Source organism: Dendronephthya gigantea, unplaced genomic scaffold (assembly GCF_004324835.1).
Source record: "Dendronephthya gigantea isolate DGI-Jeju-01 unplaced genomic scaffold, DenGig_1.0 000073F, whole genome shotgun sequence".
NCBI lineage: Eukaryota > Metazoa > Cnidaria > Anthozoa > Malacalcyonacea > Nephtheidae > Dendronephthya > Dendronephthya gigantea.
Genome location: NW_021163083.1, coordinates 1,066,718 through 1,083,054, shown reverse-complemented (window position 1 = coordinate 1,083,054; position 16,337 = coordinate 1,066,718). Strand labels below are relative to the sequence as shown.

Sequence of the window (16,337 nt, the reverse complement as noted above, 5' to 3'; positions counted from 1 at the left end):
CATACGGAAGAGATTTCTGATGGTAAAGGTACAAAGAATATACTACAAGAAAAATAACTTGTTTTGCGATAAAATTACACGAGAAACGCTTGGATTTATACTTGTGGAGTGATGTAGGATCCTCTTATGTAATTATCAGCATTGGAAGTAATTTATTCAAAACCTTTTCAAGTCGGCTGAGAGCCGTCATAACAATATGTTGAACTAGCAAGTGAAATTGTGACGAAACCTTGCGGAACAAGTGTTATAGGAAGGCCTTTACGCTGCCGTGTTGATGCCTAAAAGGTAAGAGAACGTCTATTTCGACTGCAAACCGGCTTTTTTGAACGATAAATCTCGTAACATTGTAGCAGTCAGCTACGCTTTTGTTTATTTTTTACCGATCTCTGTTGGACGCTGTGGTTTTTACGTGCGTTTTTTAGCAATATGACTAATTATTACGAAATTTTCTTTACAATATTGCTCGGTAAATGCTTACTTTGTGAATTCATTTGTGTACATATACCCCTTCGATTGTTGCCCTTATTTATTACCAGAATTATTCTTTTGTGTATTTGGAAGATAGTAATTTCAGAATAACATTATGAGATAATTGATACATCGTGAAATATTCAGGGCGTGCGCTTCATATTTTAAAAACGTATTTTTAGATGCAAAATTTAACAAAATGTTTGCTGAATTTCCTCACATGATATTATATCCAAATATACCTATAACAGCCGTAAAGTCTCAGTGTGATTTGCCTGTTATTATATGTTTTTTTTCTTATGTGAAAACGAATACTAAAATTGTACATGTTTTAATTTGCAACATTCATGTTACAATTTCCTCGATATTTGACAAATTCAAGCTTCCTATTCTTGCAGATGTCAATATTGGTAGATAAACTATGATTTGAAACAAATCTTTCTATTTTGTGTTAGTTCAAACAAATAATAGGCCATAAATGAGATAATATATACGTGGAGTTAATTTGATATTGTGCTTCCTGTTTAATTAGTATGGAGGTAGGATATTCACTCTCTTCGGTAAATATAATTGAGCCAGAGAAATTGAGGTTTGGGGATTCAATAACTGTTGTTCTAAAGATATTTTTTGTTGTAGTAATAATTGTATTTGTAGTTAACTAATCAGCACCAGCTTCTTTGTTTTCCATTGTATGATAAGTCTATTTTTCAATTTCACTCTTGATGGCCATCTGCTTTTGACATTTTCATTGTTTGTAGTTTGTATATAGTGAGTGCATGTTTCTCTCATGTTTGTTTCTTTTACTTTACAGCTCATTTTATGTTGATCTGACCAGTATGGCAGAGCAGAGAGCCAGTTTGAGAGCAAAAACTAAGGATAGCTCCATTCCAACACCTGAACTTTTGCCAGGTGAAATCATGCTCTGTGAAGTTCCAAATGTTCTTCGTTTCGATGCAATGGGTGAAAATAAGCATGGTATTTCTGGCGTACTTTGCGCAACCAATTTTAGAGTTTCCTTCATCACAGCAGGCATGCATGGAAACAAACGACAATCTATTTTTCACTCTAACCAAGATCTTTCAGAAGATGGCGATGGTTTTGCCAACCAACCTCAATCTCAAGATGCTGTTCTTATCCCCCAAGCCTGTATCATGCACATATCCAGTGTCAATGGTGAAAAAATCAAGAAAATAAACCCAGGACAAGTGTTTAAATCAAAACTTGAAACCCTTGTCATACACTGTAAAGATTTCCGGATCATTTCATTTGGTTTCAAGTTCTGCTCCAAAGAGCACAAACGCAAAATTGTCAATACAATCTTACATTATTCATACCCTTCATCAATCCCACGTCTCTTTGCCTTTGATTATAATATTCACAATGCTGAGAAGCATTCCAATCATGAGTTGTTCCCAACATATCGTTCTGTTCTACATTGGCAACAAGAATTAGAGAGGTTAAACTCCAAGGAAAGATGGCGGGTAACTGAAGCCAACATAGCATTTGGTGTTTCAGATACTCTTGGCCAGTACATGGTCTGTCCTAGTGGCTTGACTGATGAAAGTATTAAAGCAGCTGCAATTCATTACACCAATGGTCGACTACCATTCTGGTGTTGGAATCATCCAGTTACTGGTGTACCTTTACTCTGCAGCATTGGATTGTAAGTATTAGTAGCAATTAGGTATTGTGGTAATAATCTTTGACAAGCCATTTGAGGAGTGTCATTAAGCATTTGGTTAAACGTGATTGTTTAGAAACCATCATGTATTTTCTTTATCAAAATTTGCTTTAATCTAGACCTGAAAGTGAATTGCTGGATAAACATGAGAGTTCTATATTTGAGACAATCAAGTCAACCTACCCCAAAGGCAAACAGACACCAATCACAATATTTGATGTTTCAAGAAATTGTGCCTCATCCAAGGACCTAGAAATCAGTTATGAGAAGGTTAAAGAATTATGTATGCATGAGAATGTGAGAGATTTCTGGGCTAGTGATACACACTGGATGACTAATATTGATGCAACAAAGTAGGTGGATACTATGTTAACACATGTCTGCGATGATATGTATATTGTTCACTGCATTGTTACCAGGTAGAATACCTCTAGTACAGTGATCTCGCATAGAGGTTAGTTTAGGCATTAGCATTCACCTAGACAGTATAAAATATTATTACATCCAAGCAACAATTAAAACGCTACCTTTGTTCCGTCCGTTCTTAGATGGTTGCAGCATGTCAAGTCCTCCCTGATTGCTTCGTATGCTGTGTCCAAGCTAGTTTACGAGGACGCGAAACCGGTAGTTATTCGTGAATTATCTGGCAGAGATTTATCACTGGTAATAACATCAATTGCTCAAATCATAATGGATCCATATTACCGTACAATTGAAGGCTTTCAACGTCTTGTTCAAAAGATGTGGGTCATCTTTGGCCATCCATTTGCAAAACGTGTGGCGCACATCAAAGTGCTAAAGAAAGAAGAAAAAGATGAGAATTCTGAGTCACCTGTGTTCCTCCATTTCCTGGATTGCGTTCATCAATTGCTTATGCAATTTCCTTCTGCGTTCGAGTTCTCAGAAACCTACCTTCTAGGAATTCTAGACTGCGTGTACTCGTGTATGTTTGAGACATTTCTCTTCGACTGTGAACGGGATCGTAGTGTGATATGTGCTCAAGAGGAACGTTCTGATTGTCTAGCAAGTTTGTGGGATTATATTATGGATAATCTGCCTTCTACTGAGTTTTCGTTGTTCCTTAATCCACTGTACGAGTTCCAACGAACGAGTTTGATCACAGAGGATGAAAAACCAAAGGAACCCGAGCCCTATTTAGTCGGCAGCACGGACACGCCCTGTCTTAAATTTTGGGCCTCGTGTTTTCTTCGTTGGCTCCCAGCAGCCAAAGAGACTGTTGGTCGAGGACCGTGCCCGTCAAAACATCTTCAACAGATGATCTTAATGAACAAACTTAAAAATCTTAAGCGCCGTCAGGCTGTGTTAGAGGCAGATTTGAAAGACTACGATAATTCCACTGATGAGGAACATAATCAAACATCTCGTGATCTCAGTAATCTTACTGCAATGGGGGATATTAAAGCGTCTTATATCAATTCCCTCTCAGGACCATTCTCGTTTGCGGAGTACTCTTTAAACCCGTTGATGGCGGGCAAGACCGGTCAGGCGACCGGCAATGAAATGGCGACCCAAGTTTAGTCTATTTGTAGTAACGTATATTGAATATATAAGGGGTTGCACTAACAGAATGACGAATATGTCGCATCGACAAGAATGGAAACCAAACTTATCGATGTTCTCATTCAGGACTACCATGCAAGTAGATGGTAGCCAACCTTTAGCTGCAAATAATAATAATATTTCAGGGATATGTGATGGGGTAAGTGGGCTAGTTATTGACCAAGACGTTCCTAAGCTGGTCTAATACACAGTCTAGTTTCATTACGTGATGTGCATTCACCATCTTTCATAAAAAATGACATTATGGACATTCGTAATTTTATATTTAAAACGCATGCAGAATATAAATATATAGGGCTTTAGCTAAATGCGTCAGTTGTTCCTTGTATACACATTGTCATTTATGTTAGAAATTTTGAAATGGACTGAAGCGCAAAAAATAATATAAAATTTAAACTTAGTTTCTACGTGCTGTAAGCGATACAATATAAAATTAAAGCATTTACAAGCTGTTATCCCTAACACAAAGGTTACATGCATGATGAATCATGCTATGAATGTTTCCTCGTCTGTATTTACACATATTAACAAACAACTCGTGTTCTTCCCCTGTACAAACTGTCGATAATGTGGTTACCTAATAGCTTTATCAGCGGCCTCAAGAATCTTCGGTAAGGACATAACGGTCGACGGAAAGTTGTTGAGTAAATCGGTTATTTCGTCAGCACTAAAATGAAAATACGAACATTTATGTACACTGCATGCTGTTTACAAGATTTGCTCACATGGTGAAACACCCAAAATTGCAAAGTTTACGCACACGTCATCTTACCTTGTCTTCCCGATCTTTCTGTCGACTGTGAACGGCATTTTACCATGAGACACCACTTCACTGAGGTCAAACCTTAGAATAAACTTCATAAACTTTGCCAGACTTGAAAACTCCACGCTCAACCTAAACGATGAGAAGACGATAAATAAACAACAGCGAAATAGGATGTAGCATTGACTATAAAAATAAAGCGGGCGACGAGTGTTTACCCTTGTTTGGTGTTATGCAGGTACTCACACTTTATCATTGACAGACATGATGTGATTGATGGAGAAGTCTGTCGTTGTCTCCAACACTAACCGTACACGGGCACACGCCAGAGACACTTCATGTAGCAACTGAAAATACAAAGTAATTTTAGAAAACTTGGGCGTGGAGCATTGTAAAAACCAGAGAATGCTACCTTTGGCAGTTGTTTGCGAGTGGGAAACATCGCTAGAAAATCATAATGAGCGAATTTTGCCATAATCATTTTATGGCCAAGTACTGCAATTGGAATACTGTCGTCTAAATTTGAAGAAAGATGCATATTAAGAACAACACAATATACTTTCACGGTTGAAAGAAAGATGTGAAAGCATTTCATACCTGATATTTGAGAGCTTAGTTGAATATCTTTTATTTTTCTCTCATTCACAAATATCACGTCTAAATCGAGGGTTTTATTCAAGAATTTGTACTTCGATTGTTTCTCATCGCATTTCTCTAAAATCCATTCCTGAATACTGTAGTTGAAAACAGAAATTTGAGACACCATAAAAGACAAAAGAAATTGAAGACAAGTATTTGGCAATGTGTGGATTTTGAAATCATGATGATAAAATGACTCTTACTCTCTTTGAACAGGAAGGAGTCTTCGAACCTCATCAGCTCTTGATTCATGAAGTTCCTGGACAACAAAAACAAATATATTGTCTTCATATATTAACTAGCAACATTTATCTTTACCCAAATGAGGAGTTTGATGCATAATATTTCAATGAAACTTACCCTTTCATGCACCAGTTCTTCTACAGAACTTTCATTATTTGTTATTGTTGCCCTCAGCTCAGCTTCCTCACAAGCGAGGAGCTCACTTACACTGAAAAAGTTTTAAAAAATAAAGAGGATTAACGTAATTAGACGAATTTCAGTGATCGAGACACGAAGTTGATGGATACGAAGATGATGGTACCTTGATAATCTGGCTCGTTCCTCTTCCTTCGTTTTCAACTCTAATCAGGGAAAACGTGATATTGATATAAAACTCTTGGCTTTATGAAATTATAGCCATTGCCCACAAAGCCATCCATCATTGCTTGTACTTACCGAATTCCAGAGCGTCGATTCTTTGCGTAATTTTCTCATAATCTTCAACGAAATTCGCCCATTTCTAAAAACGCCACCAAACACAATTAGGCTATCTTGCAGAACATAAGTTATCTTTACAAAATTCCCATGTGATACCTTCTCTTCTGAATCTAACGTCGCCTCCAATTCCTGAATCTGTTTGTCACAATCTGCATCCACTAGAAAATGCAATTTGCAAAAGATGTTAGTCGCTAACAATAAGTTATCAACCAATTCTCAGTATTGTATATACGTCATTAGGCTTGAAAACACTGTCAGAGCACAACGCTATCTTACCTTCATTTAGTGCGCTAATATCTTCACTTATTTCATCTTTGTGCTTACTCAAAAGAGACGAGTCAAATGACAGCTTCTTCTCTTGTTCCTAGGATACATCAAAATAAATTGATTCTTGAAATCGAAGCTGCATGGTCATACTTGAAGTGGACTTTAATTTGTATTTCAGTTAATGCAATGATCCGCAGTTGTGATCACGTAGCCTACCTGAAGTGAAGTAAACACATTCTTACGCATCTCTTTCTTTCGTATGTGCCACAAACGTTTTCCTCTGGTCTCCCCAGTTCTTTTCAACTGTTTTATCACTTCCACTAAAAGATCCTGAAATCCCCCCAAAATCCTTGAGATCATAGGATTAGGATTAAGTCTTAGGTCTTATGCCAGATTATGACTAAGCCTAATCCTAAATCTAAGCCTAAAGTGGTTTTCAAACACCACGAAAACCATATTTCTTATTCACCTCCTTTTCCGTTTCCAGAACTTCCCTTAACTTAGCAAATACTGGAGGATTGTGGGTGCTTAGATGCTTCTCTTTCGCAGCGTAGATCTCTTCATTCCTACATCAACGATATGAAGGTAATATTTAGTAATATAAAGGTAATATTCATTAATATAAAGGTGATATATACTTTGAAATCAACGAATCATTAATCCTAATGTGTACGAACTTTAGAAAACATAATAAGATAACGCAGGGCCATCTGGTTTCACGCCCTCATGGAAATCAGCCACCTATTGGCTGTTGAGGCTAGCGAGATAAAATAAAGTTTTTTATGCATGTTTATATAAATAATTTTGTACTCATATTGGAATAAAGAATTGACATGATGAGCTAATTGTGACAACGTTAAGAAAATGAGTATTAAAACAAGTGTAGAATTATTTAATAAGCGAGTAATTTACATTACTTTAACATACATATATCATTCTTCTCCTAAACAGGGTTCTAAAAGACGCTAATGGACATGGAGTTGATCGTATTAACAAACGTGATATGCTTGTGCATTGTAAATGGTTTCTTCGCAGTTTTTGGGATTTTACTCAATTCACTAGTCATTATTAGTCTGGTGAGATCACCACAACTGCGCAATGGAACATGTCATTTTATGATCCTTCTTTTATCCTGTTTCGATCTGCTAATGACTATGGTTGGTCATCCAACAATGATATTTTTATCCATTGCCTGGGCACTTGAAACTGCATCGCAAACGGGCGTTGTTTTAAGGTACATCGAATTATTTTTAAGAGGGTTGGCCATGTGCGCTTTATTCTCGATGAATATCGATCGCTACATTGCGATTGTTTACCCCTTCTTTCATAAAGCGTGGATAACGAAAGGAAGGATTGCCACTTTCATGATTATCACCCAAGTAATATTTCCAATTACGCCATTGCTGGATCAGATCTCGTACATAAAGACGACGGTACATGTGTTTGTAGGAATTATACTTGTTCTACTTTTATTCTCCATGATTTTCATGAACATCCGTATGTTTGTCATAGCAAGAAATAAATGTCGGAAAACACCTGGTAACCAGAGACAGACGTCTGGCTTCAGTAAAAATTATACTTGTATGTTAGTTATGGCGTGCTTTTTCGCTTGTACCTTGCCACTGATTGTGTGGAGCACATTTCTAGTCTTTGACCAAAACATGCACCGAAACAAGAATTTTCAAATGACCTTTAAACTGTGGACATCCAGTATAGCAACTATGAATAGCTCATTTAATTGCGTGATACTTTGTTGTAGAATGAAAATATTGAGAAATAGGGGATTATGAATTAAGTATTGAATAGTAATTGAAGTTTTTTATCACTTTGTTTTCAAGATGTAACTGTATAACTTACGCAGATATTTCCTTTTGTAATTGTTCAGCAAAATCTTCCATGATTTGATGCTTAGCTTCGGATAATGCTCTAGAGTAGATTTTGTCTTTAAGTTCCTTCGGAGCATTATACTAAACGGAAGAAATAGTTTGCATTACAACGGAAGTCAAGATCGTTTTATTTTAGCTTCTATCACTGAGGAATGTTTTTCCATTCTGCTTGCTTCAGAAGATGGAATAAGAGAAATTATCATCAGTCTACTGTAGCTTGCCTATACATACACAGTGTGAGGAATATCAGCATACGAACAACAATTAAAACACAAACATACGGGTCGGGAGATCGTCGTATAGGGGGCGCACTCTCCCCCTAAATCCAGGTTAGTTTCGAGGCCTCATAGACTAGTGATGTGATCAAATACACCAGTTACCTTTAACATGGGAGTCTCACTTCTTCGAGTGCGATGATGAAGAAAGCTGATACCAACATCAGACATGAAATCTCTCAGTGTATATGGCTTCTAAACAATGTTTGATATAAATTATACGAGACACGGTCCAATACAGTTAACGTCAAAATAGAAATCGTTGTTCGTTTGCGTGGATTGTGACCATGACTGATGACTCACCTCAATCGCTTCAGGAGTTTCTTCTTCCTTGACTACAATCCTATTACATCATATAAAATAGTACAACATCGTGTATTTATTTGTATAAAAAACTAAACATGTAAGTAGGCCGGTGTTGAATTTCATTAGAGATAAATAAATATTTCACATACGTTTCAATTTGTTGAGTTTGTGACGTTGTTTTACTTGGTTCAGGCTGTGTTGAGAGGTCCATCGCTGATACGGAATGCATTTTCTCTTCTCTATCAACTGTCTGTGGCGAGACTTCGTTTTCTAAAACAGGAATTGTGATAAATGCGTATTGCGCACTGTTTCTATTTTTTCCCCTTATAGAAGTAGTATTTTCGGAGTTTTTTTTGTTAAAGAAACCTTAGGGGTTTTGGTGGCTGCATTGAGAAAGGACCAGCAAAACTGGTTCGGCACAAAGGGTTGAGTTTCATTAGGTTTTTTTTACATACCATTCCCAAATGCTTTGTCTTCAACATGATCTTCTCCAGAAGCCTCATTGTTGGTGATCATAGCCTCAGCACCAGAGACAGCCACTGTCTGGTTAGCAATGCTTACATCACGTTGCGTGGAGGGTTCAATCGCCGAGATATTTTCTTCACATTTATAAATCGGAAAGTTTCCAGTTCTTGAAGTTGGCAGCTTTATCTATGAACCATACAATTGTAGTTGAGATGACGAGGTGACGAGGAGGCAACAAGAACAGATAAAATATAGACTGTCAGTGAGTTTTATTAATATTGTCGGTGGTTAGTGTCACAAACGAAATCCTTTATTCTACCCCACTAATGATTATATGACCCCAGATGTACAATCGCTAATTACGCCAACAACTGTAAATAACCAACGATACCCACCTCGAAGCGGCTCAAGTTTATTTCCGTGGCAATTCGTGATGATGACACACGTGGAACTGGCTTTATCAAAGATATTGGACTTTTCGATGTCCCCGAGTGGCCTGACGTTACATCCTGCGTTGGTAACTCAGACGTTTTCTTTTCTGAGGAAGGTGAAACACTTGTAAGAACCGGAGATGTTTCAACCTCTGATGTTGTTCCCGACTGAGTAAGATTGATTGAGAATTCTTGATCCAGTAATGGAGCAGCGTGTGCTAAAATATTACTATTTTCACTGTTTGCGACGATAAGATTCTCTTCAGGACGAATGGTCGAAGTTTTCTTAGTTATTTCACTGTCCTCAATTGTTGACGAGCTCACTAAAACCTCGTCTGTTTTTTCTTCGTTCCAATTTTCATAATTCTTTGTGATTTCCATTCGATTTTCAGTAACATCTTGATCAACAGCTAGACTCTGATGATAGGTTTCTATCTTCCCAGATTGACAACGAGTGAACTCCAGATTTTCATCTTTCACAGGGGAATGCTGTAAAACGACATAAAAAGTACAGTAAGTGAGATTTTAAACAGGAAAATGAAAGGCCTGCACTTTAATTCCCCGTTTGTTTGATGTCTCAAATTTGAAGTTGATTCACCTTTCTTTTAAGATGCATATTACTGCAATTCTTTGGGGTTTCCGCCATAATTGAAACTCTCAAGTCCTTCTGTTTCTCCCAATTTTCATAATTTCTTGTCATTTCCATTCCATTTCCAGTGATATCTTCATCAACAGCTAGACTCTGAGAGGTTTCAATCTTCCCATCATGACAACGAGTGAACTCTAAATTTTCATCGTTTTCGGGAGAACGCTGTAAAAAATTCATATGTGTATCAGTACAGAAAGCTTATCTTCAAGCAAGCTTATTCCTTACACAAAAGAATAGCTTTTCTGATAAAAGATTTTGGTTTATCCACCTTATTTTCAAGAGGTATATTTGAGCAGATTTCTTGCGTGTTTGCTCTATTTGAAACCAAATCCTCCTTCTGTTGCCAATTTTCATAATTCTTTGTCATTTCCATTGCCGTGACATCTTTATCAACGGCTAGATTCTGAGATGTTTCAATGTTTCCAGAATAACATCGAGTCAATTCCAAGTTGTCATTCTTCATTGTGAAATGCTGAAACTAAGCCACAATCAGCAGATTAAGCTAGGTCCAGTATGAGCAAGAGGCTTGAGTTTTAAGCCAACTAAAGATCGTCCACATACCTTATCATCGCTTTTCTTCAGAGGCACCATATATGATTGCTGTTGTTGTTCCCAATTTTGGTAGTTTTTGGTCATTTCCATTTCATTCCCGGTTATATCTTGAACGCTATCATGGTCTTGAGTTACGTGACATCGAGTCAGAGGCAAATCATGATCCTTATTTGACGATTGCTGTCAGAAAAACACAACGAACCGTGAATAAGCTTCGATGTACGTAAAGATAATCCCAAATTTAGAATATGCACTTTCTATACCTGGTTTCTGAGTATTAGATCATTTCTGCCGGCGACACAAGTCTGTTGCGTATTTTGATCCTGCAAGTTGCCATAATTTCCTGTGATATCCATCTCATCAAAGGAGACATAAGATGACTTGTCTTCTCCGTGAATACCATTTCCAACACACGTCGTGAAATCAAGAACCGCCTCTTTCCTCTCTGACGGCTTGAAACGCGTGAAATAATAAATTAATAGAACAAAAGCCGATCAAACTCTGCTGTATAAACGAATATTCGGCAACTAAGTATCCTAGAAAAAAATCTATATTACCATCTTCATTGAGCTTGACATTGGTGGCGTGTTTTTAAATGTTAGATCATCCTTTGTTAAATTTCTTCGCTGTTTTTGATAACTGGAAGTGTTTTTAGTAGACTTGAGCTGATTTAAGAATGAAGTTCCATCTCTTTTCGCAAATTCTTCGCATCGTGTTTGTGGAAATGAACGCTAAATAAATAATATACTCAAGGTTAAATTATCTTGACAACACCTGACATACATACAAGCGTTGTACAACATTCTACACAGTTATGTACATTAATTTACTCACGGATCTGCCGGCCTGGGTGGTTGAATGTGCGTGATCAGAAAGCTCAGATGTTTGTAGTTTCTGCTGGAAACTAGAGGAATTATTGCTTGAATTCCTGAGTTGGTTTAAAAACGAGGTCGCGTCTCTTTTTTGAGATGGAACAGGCTCTGATCTAACATACTGAGTCGTGCTCTAAAAGAAATCGTATTTTTTAACGTTGCATTTTGCAAGTGATTAACCATTTGAAAGAAGTATTTTGCATTCTAAGAAACCACAACACTGACCTTGGTAGATAAAACTTGTCGTGCAAGTACCGTAGACTGCTCAATCTCCCATCCTTCGTAGTTTTTAGTCATTTCCATGTTTCCAACTTGTTGGTCAGTTGCACTGAATTGATTGTCTTGGACAAAAGCACCATGAGTGTGGGTAAAATCCAGTTGATCTTCTTCTGGTGATGACTACATTGACAGAGAGAAATTAACACCAACCTACAGCCCATAATCTTGCATCATCTATGAATACAAATTCAAGTGCTTGGTTGCATGATACTAACCTTGACATTATAATGTGATGTGGAAACAGTTGATTGCTCAATTTCCCAAGCTTCTAACATTTTGTTGGTCATCTCCATATCATTCTCAGTTACGTCTATATTATCTTTAGAATTCTCATCAGGCTGACAGCAGGTGAAATCTATCTGACTGCAGTTTCCACTCACTGATGGGTACTAAGAAATAAAACAACATTAATTTGTTATTCATTTGGAAAGATGTTTTAGGTCTACAAGCATATGCTAGCTAAGCTTATGATATATTTGCAGTGCAACACATTAGGTTTAAAAAAGCAGTATTTTCATACACTAGTATGATAATTAGGTACCATTCAAATGTATATATAAATAAGTTTTGAAACATATATTTACTTCAAAAAATGGTGGTCTTTGTGGCGACTCTTCAATAGGACTTGTTAAGAGTGAAGTCAGACCTGGCAAGAAAAAACGTTGTCAGTCATTCTGTTACATAATGATCAAGGTTGGTATAATTTTCAGGTTTTCTTCAGTTATAAAGTATTTTATATTACATACCAGCCAGACTCAATGAAGGTGGTCGATAGGAACTAAATACAGTATAAATGAATATAGTTTGAGTTTAAATATTGTTATGGTTAAAATGAAGTTAAACATGTATAATACCTGTTATCTCGGGTGCTTTCGCGATTTAAAAATCCATGAGAGACTATAGAAATACAAACATAGCTTATTCCAATCTACCTTTGAACACATTTGAAACAAATAAAACATGCAATCATAATTTATTGAAGAAAAGTAAAATTACCATGGGTATTTTCATCAGACATGTTCTCAATAGCTTTATTAGGAATCTCTCTATAAAAATTGGATCAGAACATTCATTTTCAAACTACATTTGAGTACATAAAAGTTTGGATTCCAAATACAGGCAATGTTGTAGCACTGACATACTTCACTTGACATGTTTCAGCAAAGCTGACACGACGATGAGATGACCTACGAGCTTTCTTCAATCTTTGGCCATTTTCATCAACATTCTAAAAAAATGAATCCAAATTAGTAGAAGATAATACAGTAAGGTACTTGAGCATTTGAGATGAATTCCTTTATTAACCTCTAAATTTGGGTCGATATCATCCAAAGCACATCCAGGAGATTTTGGAATCTTCAATATCTAATGTGTATAATGACATGAAATGCATCAACATTTGCAGAGAACATGATTAGCCATAATTTTGTGATGTAAACAAAAATATCAATCAAAATTAAGCTACAAATGAAATCATCTTACTGATGAACGACGCTTTCCTCTTCTGGTACTATGTCCACTAAAACAAACAGAAAAATACAAAACAACTGTTGAATCTGGAAGTGATAGTATTTTTCAGTACGTAAATTAGTTTGTAGGTACACCACGTAAGTATTTACTGTAATACTGCATACTGCACTGCTCATAAGGTTCCCTATTAGCTTACTAGTATTGCCCCACTATAAAATTGCTTATTTTACCAAAAATTCCACATAATTTACGAGAGCTACAAACATTAAAACCTAAACTCTCTTAATATCACAGAGCAAAAAGCTGCGATAATCGCGTTGGGAAAAATTGAACATATTTTAATACATATATCAATTTCTCTAAAATTTGTACAAAACTAACAGCAATTGATTGAAAAATTTACCTATTTTCGTCGATTGCATACATCTTTTCAAATATTATAACTCCCTTCGAAAAGTATTTTAGTACTCTGCAGGATTCTTCTTAAAATAAAATAGTCAGTAAATATATAAAAATTTGAAAACAGCCGCCATTTTTTAACGAAGAAAATGCTCAGATTTCCTCTGCGCATACTAAAATCCGCATCATCCGCAGGCTTTAAAACCATGGGCAGTGGGCACACAGTTATTGGTGTGTATGGGGTGTGTCAACAAGGGCAGATCAGTGAGCTCCACATATATCTGGAGTAAGAACTTAAGACTTCCGTGAGGCCAAAAAGTGAAGCCAAAGATGGCGGATATTGAGGCGCTATAGTACGTCAGTTTCAGTCCTCTTATGTGCGCGGTTTAACTTTATTTTTTCCTATTTTGAGTAAAAAATGAGGGGAATTTCAATGAAGGTATTATGCTTTGTATTGAGATACTTTTATATTTCAATTAAATTAACAAAGAAATAAGCGATATCTTACAAGGAAAGCTAAGGAGTGGCGGATTGTTGATGTTTTCGGCTTTTCGCAAATCACAACATTTACTCACAGAATATGCTTCTTAAAAAACATAAATAAAACTTTTCTCAGTTTAATTCATCTATATATAAGGCTTTCATTCATGTAAAAAATTAATAGGAAAGAAAATTATGCTGAAAACGTACGAGTTTGAAATATGACTAATATATGATTATGAAATTTATAAACAAGACTCAAAATGCAAGTATAAAAAAAACTTTAAAAAAGCACTATGCTAGGAAAGCTGGCCAAAAAATAAAGGACAACTAGTTTTAAAGCGTTTCGAAACCAAAAAGGAAACAAGAAACTCAAAACATAAGGTGAAAATATATGAAAATAACTCAAAATTAAACAAATCTGAAATGCGTAGTTGAATTTACGGCGAAAAATGCATATTTACTCACTCGTACAGTCGGAAAATGCGGCACCTACATCGGGTAGATGCAGAGAAATAGATTCTCAGTAAAATGAATCAATTTTTTCCATTCTTGTGCTCTCAAAATGATGAAAAACACGAAAATCTGAGGGTTTCGATAACCGTCACTCCCGGTCAAAAACAATGAGAAATATTTGGCCGCGCGAGTTAGGGGACTGAAACTGACGTACTATGGCGCTTCAATTTCCGCCATCTTTGGCTTCACTTTTTGCACCCAAAGTTCTTACTCCAGATATATGTGGAGCTCACTGGGGCAGATTTCGTTCTAAGCCAATCAGCGCGTTTGTTGACATTTTTGCTCTCCGCCAATCAGAATACTTGAAAATAAAAATTGTAAACAAAAGGAGCGAGAAAATACTGCGTATTCTAAGGCATCCGTGAGCCAGAATATTTACTTTTTATATTCGAAACCGAAAGAATGCAATAAAACATAAATATATCTTGAATTTTGCCGTGGGGTTTTTTAAATTTCAAAACATAACGTGAAATATCGACGTTTGAATTACTGCAATGATGGCGCTCTATGGCTGCAATATATCGTTAAACCGGATAAATCATTTGGGGAATAATGTCGGTTTCTTCTCAGGATTCTTCTTTCCGTCTCATGTTTTCATTTCAGTTCTGGATGAGTTGGATCTTTGGGACAATGAAAACACCATGATATAAATAATAACCATTGTTCGGAACTTGCTAAGATGTTTTAATACGCTCAGTGGACATTCTGTCAGAACATATGGCATTGTTTATGCAATAGTAGAGGTTCACAGCACCAGCATCCCTGCATATCACCTCAAAGGCATTGGGATCCATTTCTGGTTGGGAAAAATTACCAATGCGAGACTTGATTTTTCTAAGATCATCATGCACTGAAATTGGGGCTTTCTTGAGCAGTGAAGAATAATCATCTGCAGAGAGAAATACACTGTCAACTGTTTGGCACTCTTTGTCTGCAACATCCAATGTCTTTCCTGTATAAAAATCTTGACTGTCGATGGTATTTGCTTGGCTGCATGGGTGAACTTAAAGTTATTGTTGTTGTGTCACTTGTTTGGCTGTATGATGCTTCTTGGTTAAGTGCTTGATCTTCTACATTATGTTGACTTTCAGCAACCTTATCAGTGGCTATAATTATATCACCGGCCTGGCTATTAGATTGTTCTTGCTTCTCATTCGATTTTTGGCTGGATTCAAGGTGATGAATGGATGTAGTACCAGTACATTCAGGATTAACATGCAGCAGAGTATAGTAAAGTACAGTAAGTTAGCTATAATTATTATATTAATTTATCATAATTAACATGTTGGAGGGTGGAAGGGAGGTGTATAGGATTACTTATATAATTTTATATTATAATGAATGTAACTCTCAATTTAATTATAATACATCTGGAGGTAGTGCCCATTCCTGGGTACCATACCATTATGCTAATTTCATTTAGAAGCACTGTGTGAAGCCTAGGCAACAGAAAAAGTGCCAGCACAATTGCCAGGCACTCAATCGGAACACAGCCTTAATTCCTCAAACTTCATCTGGTTGCCTAATCTTATATTGTGATCTATGATCAAGTAAATTGTAAATTACTTGTGATGCTACTAATTGTAACCTAGTAGTGTAAACTGTAATGTAGTAGGTAGAGAGTGAGGTGGGGGAAGA

The 16,337-nt window shown here is 36.5% G+C and overlaps 2 protein-coding genes across 3 annotated transcripts; one reads left to right on the top strand and one right to left on the bottom strand.

Moving 5' to 3' along the window:
• LOC114531538 (myotubularin-related protein 10-B-like) lies at positions 1-3,870 on the top strand. Its single transcript, XM_028553149.1, has 4 exons — positions 1-285; positions 1,280-2,131; positions 2,269-2,502; positions 2,698-3,870. Exons 1-4 carry the CDS (start codon positions 275-277, stop codon positions 3,686-3,688), a joined length of 2,088 nt encoding a protein of 695 aa, XP_028408950.1. The 5' UTR covers positions 1-274; the 3' UTR covers positions 3,689-3,870.
• A 378-nt stretch (positions 3,871-4,248) lies between these two features.
• LOC114531537 lies at positions 4,249-13,827 on the bottom strand. 2 transcript variants are annotated; one of them, XM_028553147.1, is made up of 35 exons: positions 13,708-13,827; positions 13,317-13,353; positions 13,140-13,199; positions 12,977-13,062; positions 12,831-12,880; positions 12,689-12,731; positions 12,581-12,612; positions 12,419-12,480; positions 12,050-12,223; positions 11,781-11,954; positions 11,518-11,688; positions 11,241-11,414; positions 10,947-11,135; positions 10,693-10,863; positions 10,400-10,609; positions 10,081-10,293; positions 9,447-9,971; positions 9,042-9,237; positions 8,736-8,856; positions 8,584-8,623; positions 8,386-8,475; positions 7,977-8,086; positions 6,589-6,685; positions 6,336-6,449; positions 6,129-6,216; positions 5,949-6,010; positions 5,811-5,874; positions 5,677-5,716; positions 5,493-5,583; positions 5,336-5,391; positions 5,091-5,227; positions 4,906-5,009; positions 4,740-4,840; positions 4,503-4,625; positions 4,249-4,397 (listed from the first exon to the last, which is right to left on the bottom strand). In XM_028553147.1, exons 1-35 carry the CDS (start codon positions 13,728-13,730, stop codon positions 4,304-4,306), a joined length of 4,122 nt encoding a protein of 1,373 aa, XP_028408948.1. In that variant the 5' UTR covers positions 13,731-13,827; the 3' UTR covers positions 4,249-4,303. The 2 variants fall into 2 exon arrangements, with proteins under 2 accessions (XP_028408948.1, XP_028408949.1); XM_028553148.1 differs by having other exon boundaries at positions 8,386-8,472.
• Between the last annotated feature and the right edge of the window lie 2,510 nt (positions 13,828-16,337).

What these genes read in the sequence shown, in the direction of transcription:
- LOC114531538 (XM_028553149.1), top strand. An exon ending in TTACTCTGCAGCATTGGATT is followed by an intron (nt 2,132 to 2,268) that starts GTAAGTATTAGT and finishes GCTTTAATCTAG; the next exon opens with ACCTGAAAGTGAATTGCTGG. An exon ending in ACTAATATTGATGCAACAAA is followed by an intron (nt 2,503 to 2,697) that starts GTAGGTGGATAC and finishes GTCCGTTCTTAG; the next exon opens with ATGGTTGCAGCATGTCAAGT.
- LOC114531537 (XM_028553147.1), bottom strand. Translation starts at nt 13,730, where the DNA reads ATGTATGCAATCGACGAAAATAG. An exon ending in AAACTCCTGAAGCGATTGAG is followed by an intron (nt 8,476 to 8,583) that starts GTGAGTCATCAG and finishes AACATTGTTTAG; the next exon opens with AAGCCATATACACTGAGAGA. An exon ending in AGAAAGATCGGGAAGACAAG is followed by an intron (nt 4,398 to 4,502) that starts GTAAGATGACGT and finishes TTTTCATTTTAG; the next exon opens with TGCTGACGAAATAACCGATT.